At 43.7% G+C, this 23875-nt stretch overlaps 4 protein-coding genes across 5 annotated transcripts; 2 read left to right on the forward strand and 2 right to left on the reverse strand.

Moving 5' to 3' along the window:
- The first annotated feature begins 1192 nt into the window (after positions 1 to 1192).
- Positions 1193 to 6148, forward strand: LOC119218180 (E3 ubiquitin/ISG15 ligase TRIM25-like). Of its 2 annotated transcripts, XM_037472395.2 has the most exons (9): positions 1193 to 1264; positions 1438 to 2077; positions 2695 to 2790; positions 2956 to 3189; positions 3492 to 3660; positions 3746 to 3772; positions 3895 to 3951; positions 4165 to 4368; positions 5926 to 6148. In XM_037472395.2, the coding sequence occupies exons 2-9, from the start codon at positions 1457 to 1459 to the stop codon at positions 5994 to 5996; spliced, it is 1479 nt and encodes a 492-aa protein (XP_037328292.2). In that variant the 5' UTR covers positions 1193 to 1264; positions 1438 to 1456; the 3' UTR covers positions 5997 to 6148. The 2 variants fall into 2 exon arrangements, with proteins under 2 accessions (XP_037328292.2, XP_037328293.2); XM_037472396.2 differs by lacking the exon at positions 3746 to 3772.
- Positions 6149 to 6271: 123 nt separating this feature from the next.
- Positions 6272 to 14336, reverse strand: dgke (diacylglycerol kinase, epsilon). Its single transcript, XM_037472394.2, has 11 exons — positions 13457 to 14336; positions 12807 to 12963; positions 12604 to 12723; positions 12362 to 12505; positions 12107 to 12264; positions 11889 to 11937; positions 11697 to 11810; positions 11470 to 11541; positions 10742 to 10869; positions 10322 to 10433; positions 6272 to 9457 (listed from the first exon to the last, which is right to left on the reverse strand). The coding sequence occupies exons 1-11, from the start codon at positions 13909 to 13911 to the stop codon at positions 9236 to 9238; spliced, it is 1731 nt and encodes a 576-aa protein (XP_037328291.1). The 5' UTR covers positions 13912 to 14336; the 3' UTR covers positions 6272 to 9235.
- Positions 14337 to 15066: 730 nt separating this feature from the next.
- Positions 15067 to 18446, forward strand: c9h17orf67 (chromosome 9 C17orf67 homolog). The gene is made up of 3 exons (XM_037470809.2): positions 15067 to 15347; positions 16369 to 16469; positions 17132 to 18446. The coding sequence occupies exons 1-3, from the start codon at positions 15293 to 15295 to the stop codon at positions 17246 to 17248; spliced, it is 273 nt and encodes a 90-aa protein (XP_037326706.2). The 5' UTR covers positions 15067 to 15292; the 3' UTR covers positions 17249 to 18446.
- Positions 18447 to 19430: 984 nt separating this feature from the next.
- On the reverse strand, positions 19431 to 22624 carry cbx8b (chromobox homolog 8b). Its single transcript, XM_037473068.2, has 5 exons — positions 22388 to 22624; positions 22223 to 22266; positions 21927 to 21992; positions 21716 to 21782; positions 19431 to 21044 (listed from the first exon to the last, which is right to left on the reverse strand). The coding sequence occupies exons 1-5, from the start codon at positions 22454 to 22456 to the stop codon at positions 20160 to 20162; spliced, it is 1131 nt and encodes a 376-aa protein (XP_037328965.2). The 5' UTR covers positions 22457 to 22624; the 3' UTR covers positions 19431 to 20159.
- Between the last annotated feature and the right edge of the window lie 1251 nt (positions 22625 to 23875).

A 23875-nucleotide genomic window follows, 5' to 3' on the forward strand; every position in this document is an offset into this window, starting at 1 on the left:
AGGTGACGTGACACTAACATAAATGCATTTATTGGACGTAACACTTGTATAAAGTACAGTATTTATGGCTAAAGACGTTTTAAAGTTGACTGTTCTAAATACGTTTACAGTATATAATGTTTAAATTCTATAAGCTGAACATCTGGTGAGAATCTATATTAAATAACATACAGCAGCAAACGCTGCGCATTTATCTGAATAATTATTACACATTACATTTAATGTACTTACAGTTCAGCGTGACTTCCACACAGCGCGAGGTCCGGTAAAGGTGCGCCGTCTCTTCCGTGCTCTTTCCCGGCTAGACTGACGGAGAATGTCCGGAGATACTCTTTACATCCGGGTAATCGCTCGGCCCGCACCACAGCGCCACAGATGGCCAAAGATATATTACATCCGTAGTGGTTTAGCACTACCATAGAGAATGAATGGGATTTGGTTTAGGGATTTTTAGCTAAAGAATTCACGGGTGCCGCGTGCCGACCTGCTGTCTGAGGTTGTGGGTTCATGCCCCTTCATGCAGACATCACTTCTGCTTTGAAAGAGTTTTGAGGTTTGAGTAGCAGTCTCAAGGTTAAATACGAGAAACAAAAACTTAATTTGTCCATGGTGAGGTAGTGCAGCAAAAGAGCTGAGGAGCTACTGTCCTTACCCTGTAGGTTGTGGGTTCAAGCCCAGTCTTGGGTTTGAGCCTTTGGCTTTACTTCAGGTTTGAGTACAATCTCAACGGTAAAATACAACAAACAAAGGGTTGGTTAGTGTGTGGTGAATTAGCACAGCGGAAGAGCTGCTGCCACAAGCCTGCACTGCATTTGAAGGTTGTGGGTTCAAGCCCAGTCTTGGGTTTGAGCCTTTGGCTTTACTTCAGGTTTGAGTAGCAATCTCAAGGTTAAATACAACAAACAAAGGGTTGGTTAGTTGCCAAAATGTGACCAGGACTGGTAGTGTAGGGGTGCAAGAAGGAGCCGAAAGCCTCTGTAAGGGCCGCCAGTGGGTTCAAATCCCGCTCCTGCTAAGTCTTGAGCGCACTATATATATATATATATATATATATGTATTTATATGTATTTATATGTATATGTATATATATATATATATATACATATATACATATATACACATATATATATACATATATATATATATATATATATAAAAATATTAAATCTCGTTACATCATTCGAAAGAGAGAGACGTGCGTCACAGATGACTCACACACCTGAACCCATCCCAGAGAGCAGGAGTTGACCGCACCAGCTCAAAGGTACGTGTCCGTAATTCATATAAAAAAGAATTGTAAGAACGATTGTCTGTTAGTGTATTTTATGTTGCTCGGGGAAAAGAAAGTTTGTGCGATTGACACGATAAGGACACAATAGCGGCACGGGGGGAAAAGCCTCCAGGAATTGCGACTTTAAGTTTCGTTTCTCCCCGCAGCCCCACGTCACAGTTCATCATGGCCGAGATGGACGTGGGTCCGTTCTCTCTGATCAGCCTGGAGGACGAGCTGACCTGCAGCATCTGCCTGAGTCCCTTCGACTGTCCGGTGACCATCCCCTGCGGACACAACTTCTGCCAGGAATGCCTGCTCGCCACCTGGAAGGACTCCTACAGCTGCCCTCAGTGTCGCACCCACTTCCCCACCAAGCCGGACCTGAAGAAGAACACGGTCCTCAGCACCGTGGTGGAGACCTTCAACCTGAGGACCGCCAAGAGCGCGGCCGGTCCGCCGGCGGAGGGGGGGGAGAAGGAGGAGAAGGAGGCGCGCGCGGCCGTGGGGAAGGAGGCCATAAGCTGCGATACGTGCATGCAAGCGGACGCGACGCACACCTGCCTCACCTGCATGGCGTCTTTCTGCGAGGAGCACCTGCGGCCTCACCGGGAGAACCCGACGTTTAGGCTTCACCAGCTGAGTCAGCCCATCGGAGACCTGTCGGAGCGGATCTGCCCGGACCACCACAAGCTGATGGAGCTCTTCTGCAGCCAACACAGCCGCCCCATCTGCAGCCTCTGCCTGCAGCAGGTGCACAAAGGCTGCTCCTTCACGTCCCCCGAGGAGCAGAGGAACAAGACAGAGGTGTGTGTTCGTCCTTGAACATCTTACTTTGTGAGGACCAATTGTAATTTTCCACAGTCAGTCCTCACCAAAGGCACACTTTGAGAGATATGCTGGTTCGCTTTCTTGCTGAGAGTAAGCGAAGAAGATTTGTACATGCTGCACTAAATATAGGAGCATGCAGCTCTGTCCATATGTAAAATATATAACCGTCTAATTAGTGAAGGAGCTTTTTTGTACCTTTGAACAGAGGCAGACTAGCTGTTTCTCAGTGTTTTCCGACTCACTGCAGGCTTCTGCTACTCTAATAGTAACTTTACAGACAAGGGACTGATATCAATGTTCCCAGCAAACTCGACAAACGTATAAGTTAACTTTATAAATGAACAATAGGGAAATATATTCCTATGATTACAGGTATTTGAGACTATTGAAGTGGGCAGTTGATAGAAAAATGCACTTTAGCATCATAAAAACATGTGAAGCTTGGTACTGCCATTTAGGTGCAAGAATAAGACAGATAGTGTTTTCATTTCATATAAAAAATTTAAAAATATATATTTTTAAGCTTTCCTTGTTTGCACCAAAGGTAAACTCAACTCTCTGTGTACTGAAGCTATGTTCCATGTGTGTCTTAGCTGGGCCTGAGAGACAAGTTGGGTTTGCTGGTGGGGCAAATTGAGAAGACTGAGACTGCTGTGATTCAAATCAAAGACCAGCAGAGCAAGCTGAAGGTAATTCCCATCCATTACGTTTCCTTTACAAAAATAGGAAACAAACCATTAATTATTCATTTACCAAAGCAAACATAACGACAATAACAAAGCAGTGCGCCCATTCAATTGGGCTACAAGTTCATCCATTTATTTTTATGGCTGCTCTCATGTTCACTTTTCTAGGATGCAACAGGCAAGAGGAAGGCGACACTGGTGGCTGTGCATCAACAGATGCGGGACCTGCTGGACCAAGAAGAACGCCAGGCCCAGCGCGACGTGGACCTCGAGCTGGAACTTTGCCAGGTCAAACTTCGCGACCACATGAAGAGGACGACTGACAACGCTGCCAAAATGGCAAAAGCCCAAGAACAGATCAACACCCTGCTGAGTCAATCCCAAACTTTGGGTTTTCTACAGGTGGGATGAACAGGAAGAGACATTAACTTTGAGCCTAAAGCCAAATGAGACAGAATAGACTAAAGCAGAGAAGGAAGTAACTATTGGAAACTGTTCTCATGTCATATACTCTTCTAATGTCATTTCATGCATACATTGCACCTACTTTTCATCACAATTTTTTTGAAATGACCATTATTGAGAAAATCTGCTTGGACCAAGAGCTAAAACCAAGTGTAGACAATGGATGTCGCTTCACCCTGCACCGATTAAGCAATTTCCTGCAGACAGATCCCATCAAAACATTATTTTTTCCCTTCCAGGCTACCTTTGACTTCAATGCCAAAAAGTTCAACGACCCTTCTGTCCCTCGAATCAAACTGGACTCCAAGAAAGTGAAGGCGACGCAGGCCTTTCCTGCTCTCCTGAAGGAGCACCTGACAGAGGTCCTTAAACAGCCTGTCGAGGCCAGAATTCTCATCCTCAAACCAGGTGAATGTTTTTTTGGCAGATGTTACAAAATTAAATGAATTCTATGAAATTACAACAAAGCTAATCACGTCCGACTGTGTTGCAGAACTCAACTCAAGCTTTTTTGCATCTGGTGAGTTTTTGAAATGAAATGTTGCTTTTCCCTGTTTAAAGAGGTGGGGGGCACCTGGAGATAGAAAATGATTTGCATGTGTTCCTGAGATCTTCAAATTGTAATCCACTTACCATTCATAGATAAAAAGGGAGTTCCTGTCTCAGCACCTGCAAGTACTGGATTTAAACCTGAATCAGGTATATTATCTTTATTAAGTTTTCTCTAAATATAGCACTACCAACTGTTGTCAACATCATATCTGCCCTCGTGTATAACAAGGGCATTGCATTGCCTTGCATTTTGTACATTTTTTCCCCTCTTTTTATTCCTTTTATGTCCAACATACTAACAGATAAATGGTCATAAGATTTTTCTAAAACTCTCCTCTCCTTTCACTCGCTCCATTTCAGAAGTAACCAAGCCTCCACAGCAGAGAAGGCAGCCCAGGTCGCACAGTCCGGGGCGTCCACTCATCGAGTCAACGATCCAGCCACGTCCTGGACCAGTTTATCTTTACATGGGGTCACAACCAGGTTGGAATCTACCTCAGCATTTCTACGGCCCGCCACAAGGCTATTATGTGCCCAACACATATATGGCAGGACAAGCGACAAGTAAGCTATAAAAAGGACACACACACACAAAATATCAAATTCTTATATTGATCTCAACAATAAGACTCAAACAGCCAGACAGACAGAAATGTGACTCTGGGACACCAGAGTATGACTTTTCCTCTTTAAACATAAGAATCCTTTCTAAAGAGAACCCTTATGGTATGAATTGTGTCAGGTAAAAGTAACTGCCCACCTACGATGTTCCTAAGTCAAGTTTCTAGCGTCAGTTAATGTGCTGCATTCATCAAAGGGTCCAGTGGGCTTAAACCCAGTCCTAAGATAAGAAAGAACTCTATTAGTCATGAGGAACCTTCTAGTGAAAGAGATTGAGCAACAATTAGAACAAAATAAGAAAATACAATAAAGTAAAACCACAATACACATCCGGTTTAATCTGAGTGAAAAGCAACAGAAACATGCTTTCATATTGGTTTTGAATTGGGCGTTGATATTTTTTTTTCTAAAGGCGTCATTCGTCAGTATTTACCATGAAGGTGGTGGCCTAGTAGATACATAGATGTGTTTGTGTTTCTTGGGTGCAATAAGTGTGGACATTAGACTGCTGGTAGATACGGAGATAAAAATAAACTATTTGCATATTTGTTGAGTCTAATATACCAGAGTTTTTAAATGTGCATATGCATCTTTGAGGGAGGACACCAGTAGAGGATTTATGATATTTCATTATCTTTCGAGAAGTCGAACAAAAAAGGCAATGAAATTAAAAACAGGACCAGGTGTATAATTGCAAAGAAAGTACTAAATACTAAATAGTGATGATAAATAGAAAAGACTGAGATAACCAGGTGTTAATGTCCCCTAAAACCATCAATTCAGTCTACACACGGCTCGCTGCAGCACAGCAGTTAGGAATCCCTCAACACACTTCAGATGATGGTGAGGAACAAAGTGATGAGACCTGCATTCTTTATCATCTTCAAAACAGAAGACGGTGGGCCTCCTTAATCGTGCTGGTAGTGTTGATGCTCAGCCTCTCTCGCAATGTGAAGGGTGAGGAGGTGTCAGCTTCCTAAGGCCAAAAGCGCCCTATATTTCTTTGCCATTGGTGCAGCGGTTGTGAGCTTTGCACTAAGCTGAAGCCTAAAGGCAAGAAGGGCGTACCTTTAGTGTTTGAGGGCCACACTGGAGTTCAGCCCAGTGCTCGTAGATGAATGGATGAACAGCGGTGTGACCGACCGACAGCGTATTTAAAAGACAATACCTGCGTATCTAAAATAACCGGTAGTTATCTAGAATAATGAATCTACTACTAAGAACTACCCCCTTGTACTTGACATTTAAACATGTATACAATAGTGCAAAATATTAAATTGATTTAGGCTGCATTGCTTGAGAACCGGCCTGCTGGGGAAACGGCTGAATAGCCACGTGCGTGTGATTGACGTGCACGTACATCAATGCCTCTTCAACGAAACTACAGAAAATATTTATTAGAGGTAAATATAAAGTCATCCTAGTTCAAATATAAAGTTTAACTTGGATGACTCTCACAATATGGACAAATTAAAACCCTGTTGTACATTTTCCTTTCAGAAAAAGAATGGAGGCCCCCCAATGCTCGAGGAGGAAATATGCCAAGTGGATTTGAGTCCCATCAATTCTGATCAAAACAATTAGATACCATTCATTGCCAAAAATAACTTCAATTGATGTTTAAGACCTAAGACACCTACACAAAGCTAGCCTTTGTGGTTTATTTGCATTACTTAATCAGATTCACTAAAATGAACATTTCTATTTGTTAAATGATCGACACATCCCAATATAACGAATCCTTTATTCTACCTATAGTGCTTTAATGGGGGCTGTGATCTCTGACTTGGGATGATAGGAGATAAGTCTTTAGGAAATATCACAAATAAAAACATGGACATGTCCCTTATTTATGAAAATATTTATGGGAATGTCTTCAAATTGAAAGGATCGCTTCATTACATTCAAGTGAATCACAATTGTTTTATGTCATTACAATTTCACCGAACCTTCTTTATGAGCATTTTTGTAAAACCGCAATGATTTACAGGATTGTTCTTAATAAAACATTATTCTCTTACCTTTTATTCTCATTCCTTTTTAGCAGAGGCCACATAAAGACCATATCATGGTCAAAGTAAAATGTTTTCTGTTTCTGCACATTCTTATCAGCTTTTAGGGTTCTCTAATCTCTACAGATATTTTACTAAAAAAAGAAATAAGCATATTGAAATATATATATATATTCAAATATATATTAACTAAAGCATTTAGGTACACAACACAGTGAAATTTGTCTATACAAATAGTTCTCTATCTGCTCAAATGTAACAAATAATGCACTAACAGGATTGAATGGGAAACATTCCAAAACAACCAATAACATCAGTCATGTTTCTCCACCCTCAACACAAAAAACAAGTTAAAGGTCTTTAGCCGCACTAGCAAACATCTGTTTTTGTTGGATGGTTTAAAAATGGAGAGAGCACACCGGCATGGTTACATCCTTAACACTAGCGTTCTTATCTAAATCCAAAGCGTTCTCATTTAATAAGCGCAGCACTCCCATCAGATACAAGCTGCACAACGTTCACCCTGTTGGTGACTCGTTAACATTGGGAATCGGTAGTTTGATCGACCCGCATTCTGCCCTACACTGTGATTGGAAAGTACCAAAGCACTAGAGTTGAAGTACTCGTTGACCCGCAGAATGCAGTTCGGATGAAAGAACGCAAGTAAAGACTTAAGCTGAACCTCTCAGATGGAGAGGTTCTCATAAAGATGGCAGCTTTCTTGTATACCGCTCAAATGTATCTATCATGACTTTATTTTCACGTTATTTTTGAAAAAGGAAACCATTATTTAATTCTGTGGTAGACATGTGACCATAACAGGGAAGCCATAAAGCCAATATTTTTGTGTAACGCTGTATGCTTCTTTTTTTTCTTTTTTTTATAATCACCACCTGTATTCAGGTCCAACTCTTGCTGGAGTTAGAGGCTAGTATGCCATCATATGTTGTTATAAGTACAGCAAGGATGTATTGTGCTAATATTTAGGATGCTAGCATGCTATCGTGCTATCTATTGTTTGTCTCAAACGGCCGCTGCAGTTGGTAAGAATCCGGTTAGCAATTCCATTCAACAAAATTGTTAGCATTCATTTTTAGGATCAAATGTACTAAATAGCCACACAATTCATTAAACAGCTACTGAGGTATTTCCCTCTAAAAACAGTGTCTTGAACTAAAGTAATGTTGCTAGCGTGGCTGAAGAACCTGAAAATAAGCGTTTAAGCTAATTCAGCGCAACACCACAGACAACCCTGGTAAACATGGAGGATAAGGTCAAGGGTCAAAACAGGTGTCCTTAAGCAAGAAGACGTTCACCAAACAAATGGAACCACAAGGCTTCCAAAAGTATCGGCATCCTGGGCTGAACACTGATCCCCGTTGAGCTTCTTGTGCAGCGAGATGACATACGGCTTTGAATTTCCCCTACGAGTCCTCGACTGACAGGCCCCTCGCACACATTACACAACAGGAAAGACGCAACTCAACCGGGCAACGTCCACCGAGCGGCACATGCAACTTACCCGTGGTGTTCATTTTAAAACCGTGGCAGAGAAGGAGGAGGTCTACTACAATAATACTGTCTTCAGTCTGCCACCTGGTGGGCAGCATTTGGTAAACCACACAATATGAAATGCAAGAGGATTACGTCAATAACATAAGACAACGTCACGGGACAGCTTAACCTCAACAGCGGTTCTCACTCGGCAGCGGCCTCAAGTGGCGGCATCACGGTTTCATTGTACGAGCCACATCCTGCGCAGCGTACAGGTATCTATCAGTAGAAGTGCCAGAAACAGTGCAACACAAAATATGTAAACAGGAAGAAAAGTGTAAAGTAAAGGGAAAAAAAAGAAATGTTAAACTACCAAATCGTCCAAACAAGTTACTTGGCAGCATTTTCAAAATAAAGTCAGGCGGTTTCCTCTTACAGGAAAATATACTTTTCAAGACTGCATCTTTGTACAATCTAGCAGCATGGTGAGCCGATTAAGACAGGGCACCATGAAGCACGAACACCAACACGTCCAGTGATTAACAGCACACTGCTGTTGTAGCAGAGCCCTTGCTCCTTCAGAATAAGAGACCTTTTGGCTTTCGCACACATTGCAAACTCTCGACTTGACAAATGCAACACACGTAACAAATAAAAGTCCATGTGGTGATTTGGATCCTGAAGGAGGAATTTAACAGGTATTTTGAGCAGATGAACATTGCACACACAAAATGATCGTCTAGCCTTTGCTTGTGCTCTTCTCTGGAATAAAAGCAATAACGCTATGGATGTAGCAAGACCTCCCCTTCACAACCGTTAAACAAATAATGCTTCATCACTTGCTGTGATAGACATGGCTTTGTGGGGGTTTGGTAAATGGAGCCTGGGCCACTTGGTTAAAATGGCTCATAGATACCTGCAGGGCTACACTGGTCATTCGATTGTATATACAGCAGAATAAATAGTTTTACAGTTGACTATAGATGGCTATGGCACAAGGGATCAGTGCAAATAAATGGCAAATTTCTCACTAGCATTCACCTCCTCCTGAATGTCTCAACTGTGGATGATGCAACTGCCTGAGCTCTGGCTTACACTACATGGAAAGACCAATAAAAACCAGCCAATTTACAAACTCCCCTTCTTTAGCCCAGTGAGCTCTCTGAACACTTATTCTTATCGACGTGGTGGGAGAATAAAGTGGGTTCAAAGGTCTTTCAGCGGAGTGATTTAAAAAGAAACCGGAACCAGAATAAATAAGTCTCAAACCAGAGGACATTCGAGTGCATGATGTGTGGGGAGGCTCACGCCTGAGCGGAGGCGGGCCCCGGGGGCCTGGGGGAGTCATGAGGGGTGGGGCTCTCGGCCTCAGAGGCGCTGGATTCGTCTTCGTCGTCGTCCGTCTGCTCAGCGCTGTGATACAGCATGAGGGCCTGGGTCTTATGGGTGATGGTGATGGTGCAGGGACCCTGTGCCCACGGCTCCCCGTCCACCTGCATGGGCATCTTGGAGCTCTTGAGAACAAGCTGGAGAGGGAGAGATAACCCCCCGAAACGTGAATGTGATGAACTGTGTTAATGCTGCTTACCACCTGTTGCTAGTTTACTATATTGGACCAGAGTTCACCTTAGTTTATCCCCGTATTTAAAATTTGAAATAGCATAGCAGTAACCAATAAAATTCTGTCATGATGTAAATGTTTACATATGTTGTAAGAATCTACATCACGTAAAAGGCGGGGCGGTTAAGGACAGGAGCTCTTGATACGACAATTCCCATTCACCTTTTCTTTTCTTTTGTTTCAAGATACAAGCAACTTATCTATTGTTGTCAGGTCTCGGCCAGTGAATCAAGATATCATATTTCTAGTGGGGCTATGACATGCAAGAAAGAAGCGCAACAAAGCATATTTGGCAGCCATTATTTTGTAAGGCTTAAATACCAATGTGTGTTATTTTCTAATCTGATAAATTCCAACAAATGAAAATGTACAATATTCCTTTTTTTTAAACCATGACTTTGTGTTCCTCCACAACCGTCACCCTTGGTTTAAATTATTTCAATAACCATATACATAAGTAACTATGTAAAGTATTGCAGATGTATTCAAATGATTTCTTTGTTGTGGTTCCTGTGGTTGTCATAGTGACACAGGCTGCAGTGTGGGAACAAGGCAGGATACAAGTACTTGTAGGAGCCGAGTCGGCTCGATTGATCCGATTAGTTTAAAATCAGATCCTCAAGTGCACCGATGAAGCAAATGGCAGTGAAAACTAATTTGACTTCCTCATTGATTTTCTCCACTTAATGAGATAAACAGGAAGCCCAGTGAACTGCATGTGTGTGGGTGTGTATGTATGCATGTATGTATGTGTGTACCATTGACTCACCCTGACAGTGTGGGCCTGTCCCAGCCGTACAGGATTGGCCATCTTGACCTGGATCTGAGCACAATGGAAGGAGCCAAACACACCCACCACCTCCAGCAGACCATCATCCAGCCTGCAGGGAGGGGGAAACATCACGGCTGTTTGACATTAGTTGGCATGGTAACCTGAGGAACTGGTACACGCTTGAGTAAGAACACCTCTGATGGTGAAGGTGAGTGGCGAGGAATGATTGCTTCTCACTCCTGATGGCCATTTGACATTTCTTTAACGCCAAACGATGAGGAAAATATCTGGTAACTATCTCAGTACTAAACTACAATACAACAAATTGGTTGTTAATGTAAAAGATTTAAATTACTATTACTATTCTCTGATTTGTAATAATGAAGTTGTCACGGTCATGTTTGTTGCAGGTCTTACCGTGTGGGCGCACAGGGTTCATCCCCCATGCCTTCCCACAGTCTGCAGCCTCCACCCCAATAGCCAATGTTACAAACTATGATCCCCTCCAGGCTGGGTAGCGCCACCCTCTCCCCATCCAGCTCCAGCTGTGGCAGGAACACACACACACACACACACACACAATTAAAGAGTCACCTCGATAAAGCAGTCTCATCCTTTCCTACTCTGGCCTGGAAATATCACAGAAATGATTCATAGTACGAGAGTTGCTTTACTTAGCTTAGCATAAATACCAGCTAGCCTTCTCCTCAACTATTTTTTTAAATCTTCCAGCTCTTCAATGAACACAGATTTAATGGCCAGTCAAGAAATGTAAAACACAAAATTGTCATTTATATCCCGAATCAAGCGAGAACAGAATTAGAAAGGGCTTTAACTATTTATTTACATCCTTGATTCCTTTCCTCCTCTCTTTGCGTTGTTGAATGACCCAAGAAGATGCAAGGAGGCAAGGAAGAGACACAAGGAGAGAGGAGTTGAGGCAACATTGCTTCTTTGGATCTTCCTTAAAAATAAATATGTATCACGCGTCTTTCAGTCGCTTAAGCCTCTCAAGTTGCCTAAGTCAGGCCGTGGGAAGGGATTTCTATCCATTAATATCTCAAATAGTGAATTTTCTGGCTGATTCTTTTCTTCTCCTCATCAACCACACTGGTGAAAACAGAAGTAAAACATGGATACTGTACCTCAATCCTCTTATCCAAATCCTTACATTCCTGCACTAAACAATCTTTGGTGCCATACAGGAAATATACAGTCTGTGGGCAAAACAAACAGAAAAAGTCAGCATCAATAAAAAGCTATTTGTTTCTGTCAGGGAGATAGACGTAAAGCCTTTGGTCATACCAAAGGCTTTACGTCTATCGGACATTTGCCCAGGACTCAGGTATTCAAATGAAGAGAACAGGTGGACCTTGTTGACGATGCGGCTGGAGAAGAAGGAGGGCGTTTTCTCCCGGTGCGTGTGGAAGTTGAGCGCCATCAGGGCATCGGGCCCAACAGAGAAGTAGTTGTTCATGGACAGAACCTGAGAAGGACGTGCGGTGTCTGTGTTACATGTGCGTGTCCGCCGGGGGAAGACCGGAAAACAAGAGGTCCAACTCACCTTTGGTTTACGAAAGTAGAGACCCTTTGAAGCCACCTGCACTTTCCATCTAAAAAAATGTAGGAGATGAAAAAAAAGGGACACACATCAGATCTTCCTGAGCTTCTAGCCTGAGGAACATTCATTTTGTAAGAAAACAATAAAACGGTACAATTCAAATCCAGCACAAATAAACTGGTCAACTGAAATTGTACAGAGACTTGCACTACCGGACCCACCTGTCCATTTTGACCACCTCGGCATCAAGGATGTTACGGAGAACCTGTTCCACGGGGATCTCCCCAGCGTACCCGGCACCCCAGCCTAAAGTGTTGGAAAGGTCATTTCCTGTCCCCAGAGGCAGGATGGTCACCCTCGGCATGAACTGGTCCTGGCCCTGACGCACCAGAACAGGAGAGCAGCAGGTGTGGGTGGAGAAAAGAAGAAAATTTGCCACATTGTGATAGGGATCCTTCTCATAGCTCCCATCTGACCTTCAGCTTCATGGCATCGATGGCATCCAGCACCCAGCCCACGGTGCCGTCGCCCCCACACACCAGCACCTGGACGCTGCCGGGAGGCAGGAGCGTGCACAGCTGGAGGGCTTTGGGGGGAGTCAGCTCAGACAGGTCAAACACCTGCACCAGAAAAGACATGTTTAAGAGAGGGTTTTTTTATCTAATCAATCAATCAAATCCTCAAATGTGAGACGACGTAGGAGGATCTGCAGCCGGACCTGCACGGGATTCAGAATGGTGCGAAACTCTCCCAGCAGAGCCTCCCCCATGTTGTTACCGCTGCGCGTGTTAGCCAACACCAGCACAGGAGTCCAGCCACTGCCACAGGACGAAGCCAGCTGCAGAAACACGCAGATTAAAAAAATAAATAAAAAAAAACCAATCTGGCACAGCAAACAACACCCAGAGCACAACAAAGCACCTGGCTGTACTCCTCGGGGCTCCTGCGGCGGAGCTTGTTGACGCGGTGGAGGTAGTGAGGAGGGATGATGAGGTTGCGAAACTCGCCCAGCTCGCACTGATTGGCCGTCAGGCTGTCCATGCAGTCGTCGTGCACCGTGGTCTGACACCACACACACCTGAAGGCGAACACACACACAGACACACACACATTAGAAAAGCATGAAGGTGCACAAAGACATTTCCTGCTGAAAGAAGCAAGTCCATGAGCCTTTACTAGAAGGGTTGCAGGTGTGATTCTGACACTGACCTGTGACCTGAGAAGCTGACTGAAATCATTAGGTTTAGCAGAGTGACAATATCTGACAATATGAGATTAAACCCAGCACGTGCCCTGCTGTTATCCCCGAGAGCAGCAGCAGCAGTCCATTAGACAAAATGAAAGACATTAGATTAAAAGGAAATGTTGTTGCACCTCATCATGTTGGGAGAGGTTTTAAAGCAAATAACACACACGCGCACACACACACACACACACACACACACACACACACACACACACACACACACACACACACACACACACACACACACACACACACACACACACACACACACACACACACACACACACACACACACACACACACACACACACACACACACACACACCTGAAGTCGCAGAGCTTCGGCTGGGTCCCGCACTGCTGTTTGCACACCGCACAGTAGCTGGCGAGGGGCACGTTCCCGCGGACCCAGCGGTGCTCCATGGCCCCGGACGGGCCGCAAGGGGGGGCCATGATCTCCTTGCACGTGAGGCTCCGGTCGGCCCGGCGCAGGCACTGCTCGTCGGCGCACACGCCGCAGCAGTCGCAGAACGCCCCGTGGAGGATGTGCTGGGAGCACACGCAGCAGTAGGTGGGCCTGTGGAACAGGTCCGTGTAGTGCCACCCGTGCTTGCTCTTGCGAAAGAAGTCCTTCATGTGCGTTTTCCGCTTGGAGCGCTGGGCGCTGCACCACAGCGTGACGATGACCGGGACGATGACGGCCAGAGTGGTCCACAGCAGGAGCGTCCACTCCTCGCGGGAGCCGCAGTCGTCGTGCGCCTCGTCCCCTTCCTCGTGCATCGCTGCTGCCGCTGTAGCTGCCGGACGGTAGCGACGATGCTAACGAGCGGAAACCAGGGAGGAGAGGAGCGACGTCAACGACGAGGAGCGCACGAGGGGCGCGCGACACCCTTTCCCCGCGACACGCATGTCCGCGGACACCAACGGCGCGCTGGCACGAATAGCGGCGTTAAGCTCAATTTGTTTTGAATGAATAACGAGATATGAACAAGAAGATGGCGATGCGACGAGGAACAAACTCGCTACTGCGCTGCCTTCGCTGTATCAAAGGTGATGACTTCTCAAGATGGTTCCGTCCACACGCGGAAGAAAACGCTAAGAGGGAAGCAGACCACGACCAACTAGTGGTGGAGGAAGTCTTATAATCCGTCACTTGTGTAAAAGCACTAATACAACAAAGAACAAAATTATCCATTACTAATAAAAAAAGTTTTGTAGTTCATCATTCTACGTGACCATTCGATTTTTTCACAAGACAGATAGAGAATAAAACGATTCTATTTTCTTGAGACTTTGATGTGTTTCTGAGATATCGGATAATTGTTTTTCCGTACAATATACGCTTATCATTTATGTATCATTGGTACACGTTTAATAATAACAAATGATAATACATATGTCAAAAATTGTGCTTTCTTTAATGGCGGTACACTGGAACCAAAACCACAGCGAATAAGGAAAAGAACAGACGTCTCCTCTCACCATGTATGTCCTCTCTGATACTGAGCGCCCTGATGTGCAGACCGCTGCTCCGCGGCACGCATGCGCTCTGCACTGCATTGTGAGCTAATGACGTTTTAGATAATCACATTGGGGGAATAAAGCTTCTCTAAGACCCGCCGTTTTGATCCTTGTTCAGAATGTCAATTCAAATTGCTATTGGAACACCAAAAGACATTGCAAAGAAAATCTGCTGTAAACATACATGACAAGGCTTATGGTTGGATGAATGGATGGATGGATAGATAGATGTATGGGTATATTGATGGCGACCAGTCATCATATAATACAATTTGAACAGTAAGTGCCTCTAATATACATATGACAGTGTTTGCACCGCCATCTAGTGGACAACTTCCCATTTGCCTCAATAGACTTCAAGCATAGGTGCTTCCAATTGTTCCTGGAAAAATAATTTTCTAGCTTCAGAACTAATATGAATCCTATTTCTATATGAAAAAGGAATTATTATCAGCAATGATGGTTTATTTAAAACATTTCCTCAGTACCTCAGATGGTATGTAAGAGTTGGTGGGTGACGTTCAGGCGGAGGTGGAGGAGGAGGAGAAAGAGGTGAAGGAGAATTTGCCCCTTCACACCCTCTGGACACTGGTTTGGAGGCTCAGAACAGAGAAGCCACAGGCAGCACAAGGTGAAGAAGATGAAGAAGCTGGTGGGGATTTTGCTCTGCCTGGTGCTGCTGACCATCTACACAGGTAGGGCATTCTGATTTACCGAGGACAGCATAAAGCTTGTCTCAATGAATTATGGGTTGACATTTTAGTCAAAAAACTTTTGTCCAGCTGAATGAGTAGGTCAGATTTAGGCCAGTAAAGACAAGAAAAAAACAGAATGATGATGTCATTCAGAAAAGTCTGCATGCCTCTTGCTTTTGTTGCATGACCATGATGAGATGATGGATCAAGTGAATTCCCAGTACAGCTGATAGAATTTTAGCCTGCTTTCTTACTTTTGACGGGCATCACGTTAAATTGCACAAATCTTCAAAATTGCAGATTTATTTAAAAAATAAACTAAAATCAGTCCCCCTCTTTGCAAGATAATGTGTCAGTGTGTTGCCACGTTGCTCTGAGGGCAGCAGCAGTTCTGGTGTTGACAGAGCTGCGTTCATTCACAGCAGCTCCCTCTGGCAGCAGAGGAGGAGAGAGCCAGGCTGGCTGCGTGCCAGGGTCACGTGCAGCACGGACCCGACTCCCTGGGGAGCGAGGAGGATGAATGGGCGCTCTGTGGCCTCCCACCAAACACCCTGCCTCCAAAAACAGACGAGAGGGAGAGGGGGACAGAGAGCGCTCGCAGAGGCCTGCATGCATGCTTGTGTGCGTGGGGTTTATGTTGGGTGTGTGTGTTGTGTGTGTCTGTGGGGGGGGGGGGGGGCTTGGGGCTTGCATTGGGGAATAAACAGCCTCAACATGGGCCAGTTAAACGGATCAGGTCAGCCACAGCTCACCAGCAACAGATAGTGGTGAAGGGTTTATTCATGAAGACAGCTTTAAGAGGAATGTCACTCCAATTAGCCAATAACCAACCACCGAGCAGAAGAGCTGTTATCATGGTGTAAGACCTCACTCACATTTACAAAAACAAAACTACAATATCAATCTCTTGTCTGAAAATGTGAAGTTTTTCTTATAAACCTGCAGAGGAATTGTTTTTTATAGTAGGACACAGGAGTGAACATTTCATACATTTTGAGGCAAACTGATCTTACCCCCTCAGATGCCAACCCTATCATCAAGGAGAGCGTCGCTAAGCAGCTGCTCCGCAGCAAGAGGCAGGAACGGCCAATGAAGGCCGGCCACCCCGATGAGCCAATGAGGGTGAGGTTCATTCAGAACGATGAACATATATATCATACAGGGGCAGACTTGATTTCCAACTATTGGGCACACTAAGCGTTCTAACCTTATTAGAAGTAATACATTATTATAAACTGCAATGGAACGTTGAGAGATTTTTAAAAAATTCATAGTTTTTATATTTGGTTTTGTTATCAATAGCAGGTCCTCATAAAAAGCATCAATAATACACGGATGCTTGATAAAACAACACACATGAAAATAAATTCATACGGTGTTTGTATTCCAAACCTATGAAAACATGTCATATATCAATTATGTCATCAAGCAATCGTTATTTGTTAACTGGTTTAGGTCAACAAACAGTTAGGCAAAATAAAAATACTAAACCAATGAATAGAAAGTTATGGAGAAATCTTTGATATATTTCGTTCTTTTTTTTACATTCATAGTTGTTCATTCACACTAAATGGCGTCACCTGGGTTGAAGTTTTTATATAACAATAGAGCCATGATGACGTGGTATAGAAAATGTTCACCCCAAAAAGGTTTTATACAGCACTATTCTAATCAGCTAATTAAAGACGTATATCTTCAGCCTTTGTCACGGCAGTGTACGCTGCAGTTATTCACGTTTTCATCGGCCTGTACCTCCACCTTTAATCCCTGTATCACTCCACCAGGAGCATCTGCTTCACATGCAGGTCCTGGACCAGAGGGCCCAGGAGACCAACATGGAGAACTGGCTGAACCCCCACTGCTACCCTCGCTGTGACAGGAACTACGGATACCCCGTCTGATGAAGACCCCTCACTTCGGCCCCCTGATGCCCGCTGTACCTGAATGCACCACCGTGCACACGCACAGCATGACACCCACACACTGCAGGGTGCAATCTCACCAAACCGTTAGGAGTAGAAAAGTAAAGTCATAACATTTATCTACATCTCGATCTCTTTATGCCTCTTTGTCTATTGAATTACTTTTTTGATATGTTGCTAATTTCCAGCTGTTGTCCAAACACTATTCCAGTTTCAGTTGGAAACACGTAATACTTTAAAGCAATATGCTCGGTGGGCCCCATAGGCTGCTGACCTGTTAAATGGTTTGATTATATAAATTAAAAGTCTATAGATCAATTCAAGAGTATTAGCATGATTTCAATGACATGTACCAACACGCCAATCCACAGAGGTGGAGGAAGATGTTTTTTAGGTCGGTTTTTGAGACAAAAAGAACGATGTGAGAGAGAACCCTCCCTCAAAAACGCTGGGTATGGAAATATGACCCAGAATGCATCCGATTTGGATTCATTATGGCAGACAGTGTAAAGGCAAGGGCAAGCAGGATACATATTTTAGTCATTACAGCTGATGCAAGCAAAACACATTGTGTTTTAATTTAATTTAAAGCAGATGACTTTGAGGAAGAATTGCAGAAAGAATGAATTGATTTTCTATAGAAGGAGCTGCTGTTCCTATTCAGTCCACTGGGGGTCAGCCAGACAATTGTCTATGATTTTCCTAGTTTGGCCCACTTGAGATCAAAGTAGGCTGTATTTGGCCCCTTGCCTAAACATAGTTTGACACCCCTGCTATGGATGATTACAATTTTGGAATACAGGCCAAATCAACTCAAAACTAAACAAATCCACTTTTATAACCATAAGGTGACAAAATGTTTCCATGCATGAATTACAAGTGGTTTGGCTTCAGCTGATATGACATTGTTTGAACTATTCTCTACTTTTTTTTCCTAACATTAAAGGAGCTCATGATCCTGGCAACAATGAAAAAGAAAAAGATGAACTTTCTCTCTACACTTCTAATATATGACCATGTGGAGATTTCTGATATATTAATGGTCATGCATATAATCTTACTGTATTACAGTTGTGTAGTTTACTGTTATTTCGAGCTTCCGAACTTATCTTAAATTGTTTATCAAGGTGAAAGGTATTATGATGAATATAATCACAAATAAAACATATACATGCTACTCAGTGGCTGTGTAATGAATATGACGATAACGAGGCGGTTCATTATTATCATTATTAAATAAGGAGAGGGGTAGGTTTTGGCAGTTTGCAGATATAGCTATGGGGCCTGCTTTTAGTCATTATGGCGCATTAAATATGACGCCATACGTTTAGTTAGAAAACCAGACAAGCGAAGGGGAAAATACTCTGCGTTAAAATGTAGTTTTTATAATCAACATCGGGCAATGAAAAGGGTTCAAGCAGCGTGAACGATGCGTTTGGTTTTTATCTTCTCGTCACGTGTCCCAGGACGCTGCGCGTTACAAGGCCTCTGTAGACTAGACCTAATCACCGAGACCCGATGGGAATGCGCAGGAAAAAGTAGGTCCATCTGTCTGCATCCCCGGGAGGAATAAACAGCCAAATATTCTACCTAAAACTGTTCTGAAATATCTATGTTAGAAGTCCGTAAGTTGGGAATATAAATGCTGCATTTTGGGCGTTGGTTCACATATATCGAGGCTTGTCTTTTTTATTTTTTGAAGGGGCCGAGATAAAGTAAATGGAATACATTTCGAAATAAAGAGTTTAGCAGTTGAGGCCTATACGAACGAATAGCGTCATTTTTATAGTAATTTATTTTAGTGGGAAACTAAAGAAGGTGGCTTGGGATGTGCGGCGGGTGGGCCGATAAATACTCTCAGCGAGTCCGAGATAAAGCTTCTGCTCTCGGTGTAGAAGAGGCTCATTTTCTGCTCAACGGAAATAAATGGAGGCCCGACTCAGCGGACTTGTAAATGTAAATGTAAACACCGCAGTGACGAGATATTTATTAGATCGTTAGAATTCAAAAGAACAAGAAAAATACAAGAAAGTAACCCTAACAATATAACGTGTTTTTATGAAATCCTTCATTTCATTCAGGAGTTTAGGCACAAGCTATAGAGGATAAAATAAACGTGGGAGGCCGACGGCGCTGTAATAAAAACTTAAGTTCAAACAAATTGAAATTGAGAAAATTTGAATTTATTGGAAAGCGTCTAAAAAGCAAATCGACACAAAACTTTTTAATTATCATCTTACATTAAAGATATGAACGTTTTCTATGAAAATGTAAAATATACCAAGTTAATGGAAAAATGTTGTTATACACACACCTCAGCTTATCTGTGTCAAATTGAGCACTTTTTTGTAAATATAATTACAAATGTTAGAGATTATACAGTCAGTCAGTCTTTGAATGCTACACAAATAGATTATTTTTAATACTTTTGATTTCAAAGTGCTTTTAGGACATTATTAAATATCGACCCCATTGATTTGAACAGTTTTTTTTCAGTCTAATCGAGTTCAAATTTGAGAGAAATACTTAATCAATGGATTGAATTTATTATCTAAGCATCATCTCACACTGAAAGAGAGTTAACAAAAAAATACATTCGTTAGTTATCATTTCAAAGTCAAATTCACAAGCTCTGCACAAAACGTCCGACTGAGGAAACATGTTCATGTTTCAACCAATGCAAAATGTGAAGTGGACCTAATTTGATTTGGTCAATACATAATAACAGAACATGTTCAACCTTATTATACACGTTACGTAATTTGCTTTCATTTACAAAATACTGAACCTGCTTTGCCTGTTAATCAAACTTATGTCCTGGAAGCTCCAAAATTATACTGATGCCAGTCAGAGAAAGCAAAGCGTGGCGAGGGGGAAACTAGTCGAGCGATCATCTTTTGTCCTTGAAGAAGCCTTGAGAAGTGCTGCTCTCCTTGATGGTGACGGTCAGGAAGTTGGTGGTCACGTCCGTGACCAAGACCTTCTCCACGTTGCCGACGGAGGGCCTCCACGTCACTTCATCCAAGTCGACGTCAAGCCTGGTCGGGGACGGCCGGTCCAGGAAGTAAGGCTTTTCCACAGGTGGAAGCTCAGCGGGGGCGCTCGGGCTCGGGCTCAGATTGGTGCTGTGCTTGAAGTGTACCGGCGCCACGTAGGTGGGGCTGTTCTTAGTCCTGTGTGTGTCCATGTCTGTTCTGTGTGGATGCTGGATGTGGTCCGAGTACAGCTTGTAGGAGCTTGCACCGGTGATTCCCCGGTTGTGTGTATGGTGATGATGGCGGTGGTGGTGGTGGTGATGGTGGCGACGGTGATGATGGCGGTGTTTATGATCGTGGAGCTCCGCATGTCTGTGGGCCACTTTGATCCGCCTCATCTCCTCACCCTCCTGGAGCTTAGCCAGTTTGTGAGGGCTGTAGCTCACCTGCTCCTCCGCTCTCCTTTTGTGGCTTTCAAAGACTGCAGGGCTGCAGCTGCTGTCCTTGAAGCGGGGCTTAGGCTTCGGGCCTCTTTTTTTGGGTAAATGAATGAGCCCGCCTGGACCGCTTTGCTGAAGGGAAGGCTGCTGGTACTCACGGGCGCTCAGTTCTGGGGGACGGACTCTGACGCTTTCACCGCGGTTGACAGTGCTGGGCGGAAAGATGTTTGGAACAACGGCTCTCAGACCCTCCCTGGCCCTGGGGGTCACCACCGGCTCTGGGGTCGGGTAGGTGATGTGCATCCCTCGGACCAAGTCGCCTCTGAACTCGTAGGATTTGGCCGTAACTTTAGCCTGAGCCTGTTGAAAAGTAAGGAAATAAGATTCTTCCCCCCTCAAAATTGCACTAAAGAATTACTCTTTCAATTTTCTATGTGCTTATTTGACTAAACGAGCCGCAGCTGAAGGGTGTTGAGCCATCATTTTAGTATTCACACCTGGGCTCTTGCAACTGTACTGCATGTCAAAATGTTTCCTCTGAAAAGGCGCGAGGAGTGTTTTAATTACTGCACAGCAACTACACTTAAAAATAGTTTCAAACTGTGTATTATTCCTCAAGTTAACATTATTTATTAGAGAAATTCTACAACCACAGAACCCTCGACACAGACTGGTATCTTTCAAGGTAAACTGTTATCATGAATTTTGCAGTTTTTTTCCTGCAGAGCAGAAACAACCAACGATTTCATTCAAACAGGACAAAAACCCTTCTGAATCCAATGACAGTGGATGAAGTCAGCAAGTATTTACAAAAGCATGAAGGCCAATGAGGAAACTGCCTTCATTTTTTCTAAAACCGTGTGCATATGAACAGCGAATATACGAGCTGGCTGTAGCCTCATGGAATTGGCAAATACTTTAACGTTAACTTAGACGTCACAAAAACCAAATACACGTTGACTAGGTTGTGTTGCAAAAAAACGAATAACAGAGCATGACATGGGTTAAAAAACAGGGCTTGCTGTACTTACCTTGAGCAGAAACGTCTTTGGTTTTGGTCCCCTCTTTTTGGGCCCGTACAGCTCCCTTTCGCGCTCCCTGGAGGGGGGGGGGGGGTAACAAGTGTCACAGGAGCAAAGTGCACCAAGCCCGCCATATAAACAAATACAAATAACGTAATGTGTAAACGTTATTTCGGCTGTGTCCATAGAAAGCGAAGCCCCGAAGGATTTAACGTTTCACCTCTGCTCAAAAGCCGCGAACAGGCGCGAGTCCAAAATATTCTCTTCTGGTTCCCAAGTGCTGTATCTGTGAAAAATGACAGTGAAGTCAGGTGAAGACGAGGAACCGAGCGCTGACACAAACGCACGCACGCGCGCACCGATTGGGGGGGGGGGTCCGTGTCGTTAGCCCGCGAGCTAACATTCTCCATCGTGCCGTAACACTGAGGCGTTTAAATCGCTAGCTGTGCCGAGCTAACGACACAAGCCACAGCCGAGACAGTGTGGGGTGAAAAACGTAACGTTAGCTGGACTTACTTGGGAGACCAGCCCTTCCATTTCACAAGGTATTCAATCCGACCCTGCATGCCGTCAGAAAAAAAAAAAACATACACACAAATTACTTAATTAAGCAAGCAGGGCAACAGCTGCGTTTGTGGAAGGGTTAAGGTCTCCGCTGGGGGAGAAAAAAAGGTCGCTTACCTTTCTTATCCGCCGTTTGATGATCGACTCGGCGGCGAACACCCTCTCTCCAACGGCAGACAGCTCCATGTTTACTGCGGTGCTACCTACCGTTAGCTTGGTGAACGCTAACGTTAGCAGAGCAGATCTTTTTTTTTTCTTCCTCCAGTCCCAGCCACTCTGAATTCCCGACAGACCATAATACTCCCCGACAGCATGGACGTCAGCGCAATTTCTTTCTTTTTTTTACTGCGTTGCTAAGGAACCGCAGTCGGTGGAACCTCGAGAAGAACGCCCATTGGATCAGCCGTTGCTACGTGCTCGGGTTGCTAAGTGAGGGGAGGAGCGTGTCCCTGGGTACATTCTTTCGGGGCGGGAGGGGCAGAGTGGCTTCCCCCCGCGCGGCGAGTGAATCATTTTGACACTATTTATAAGAAACATTTAAACATGCAGGTGTTGTCAAATGTAGTTCAGTTTTCTGCGCGCGGAAGTAAATAAATAAACCAGGAAATGTCATTTTGATTTACGCCCCTTGCTTTCTTTTGGTGTATCCAGCGAGGCATCGTTAGACTAACGCAGTAAACTCGCTCGGAAGACCTTATTCTAAGCGTATTAATGCTGATCAGCACACATGCATTTCGTTTGTCTTCGTGGTCCGAGCTCAGGGGATCGATGGAGGCAGAATAACAACAAGATATTTCTTCCATATACGGTCTACTTATGTCATTTAGTTGTTTTCAATCAGACATTAACACAGAGGCGGGTTCATTGAAAGTTCGTTTCTTCAATCCGGCTAATTGACAGACCGCGGGATTCCTGTCACGCAAGACGTTTAGTGGCTTAGCTTTGTGAACTTTTAAGAAAATAAAGCAGATGTCATGACAAGTAATCGAGCATGAATATTATAGGACTATTTCTGCATGCAGGCCGGAAAAGAATTTCATATTTATCTCCATTTCCGGCCTGACTGACTTCACCTGCCTGCTCCGGATATTTATAAACCAGGAACCAAGTTCATATATGTATGGGTATTGTTTTCTGCCAGTGACATTCCCCTACCAAAGTCCATTGAAATATGTATAGGCTGTCATTGGGCCAGTTTGAAATGCACCAGCCGACGCAATGAGGGGGCCGCGAAAAAGAAAAAAGAAGGGAAAAAGGTAGTGTCCTAAATTCTAAAACGTGTACGTAACACGGTGAAATAAATGATAAATCGGATTCCTAATTGTGACTTTGAAAAAAATAGATTGTGAATGACCTGGAAAGATCTGTTGAACCACAGGTCTTTTATCCTCAGTCTACAATCAACATCCTTATTAAAGACAAATATAATACAGACAAAATAAATATACAAATTAAATTGGCAACGGCTAAATAACGGTAGACAATAAGAAACTATAAAATAAATAATGCATTGTAATAAACAAATACCTGAAGTGAATAATTAATCACGATAACAACAACAACAAAACAGAACGACTATTCTAATAATTAAAGCTGGTCAACAGG

This window comes from Pungitius pungitius, chromosome 9, assembly GCF_949316345.1.
Source record: "Pungitius pungitius chromosome 9, fPunPun2.1, whole genome shotgun sequence".
In the NCBI taxonomy this organism is placed as follows: domain Eukaryota; kingdom Metazoa; phylum Chordata; class Actinopteri; order Perciformes; family Gasterosteidae; genus Pungitius; species Pungitius pungitius.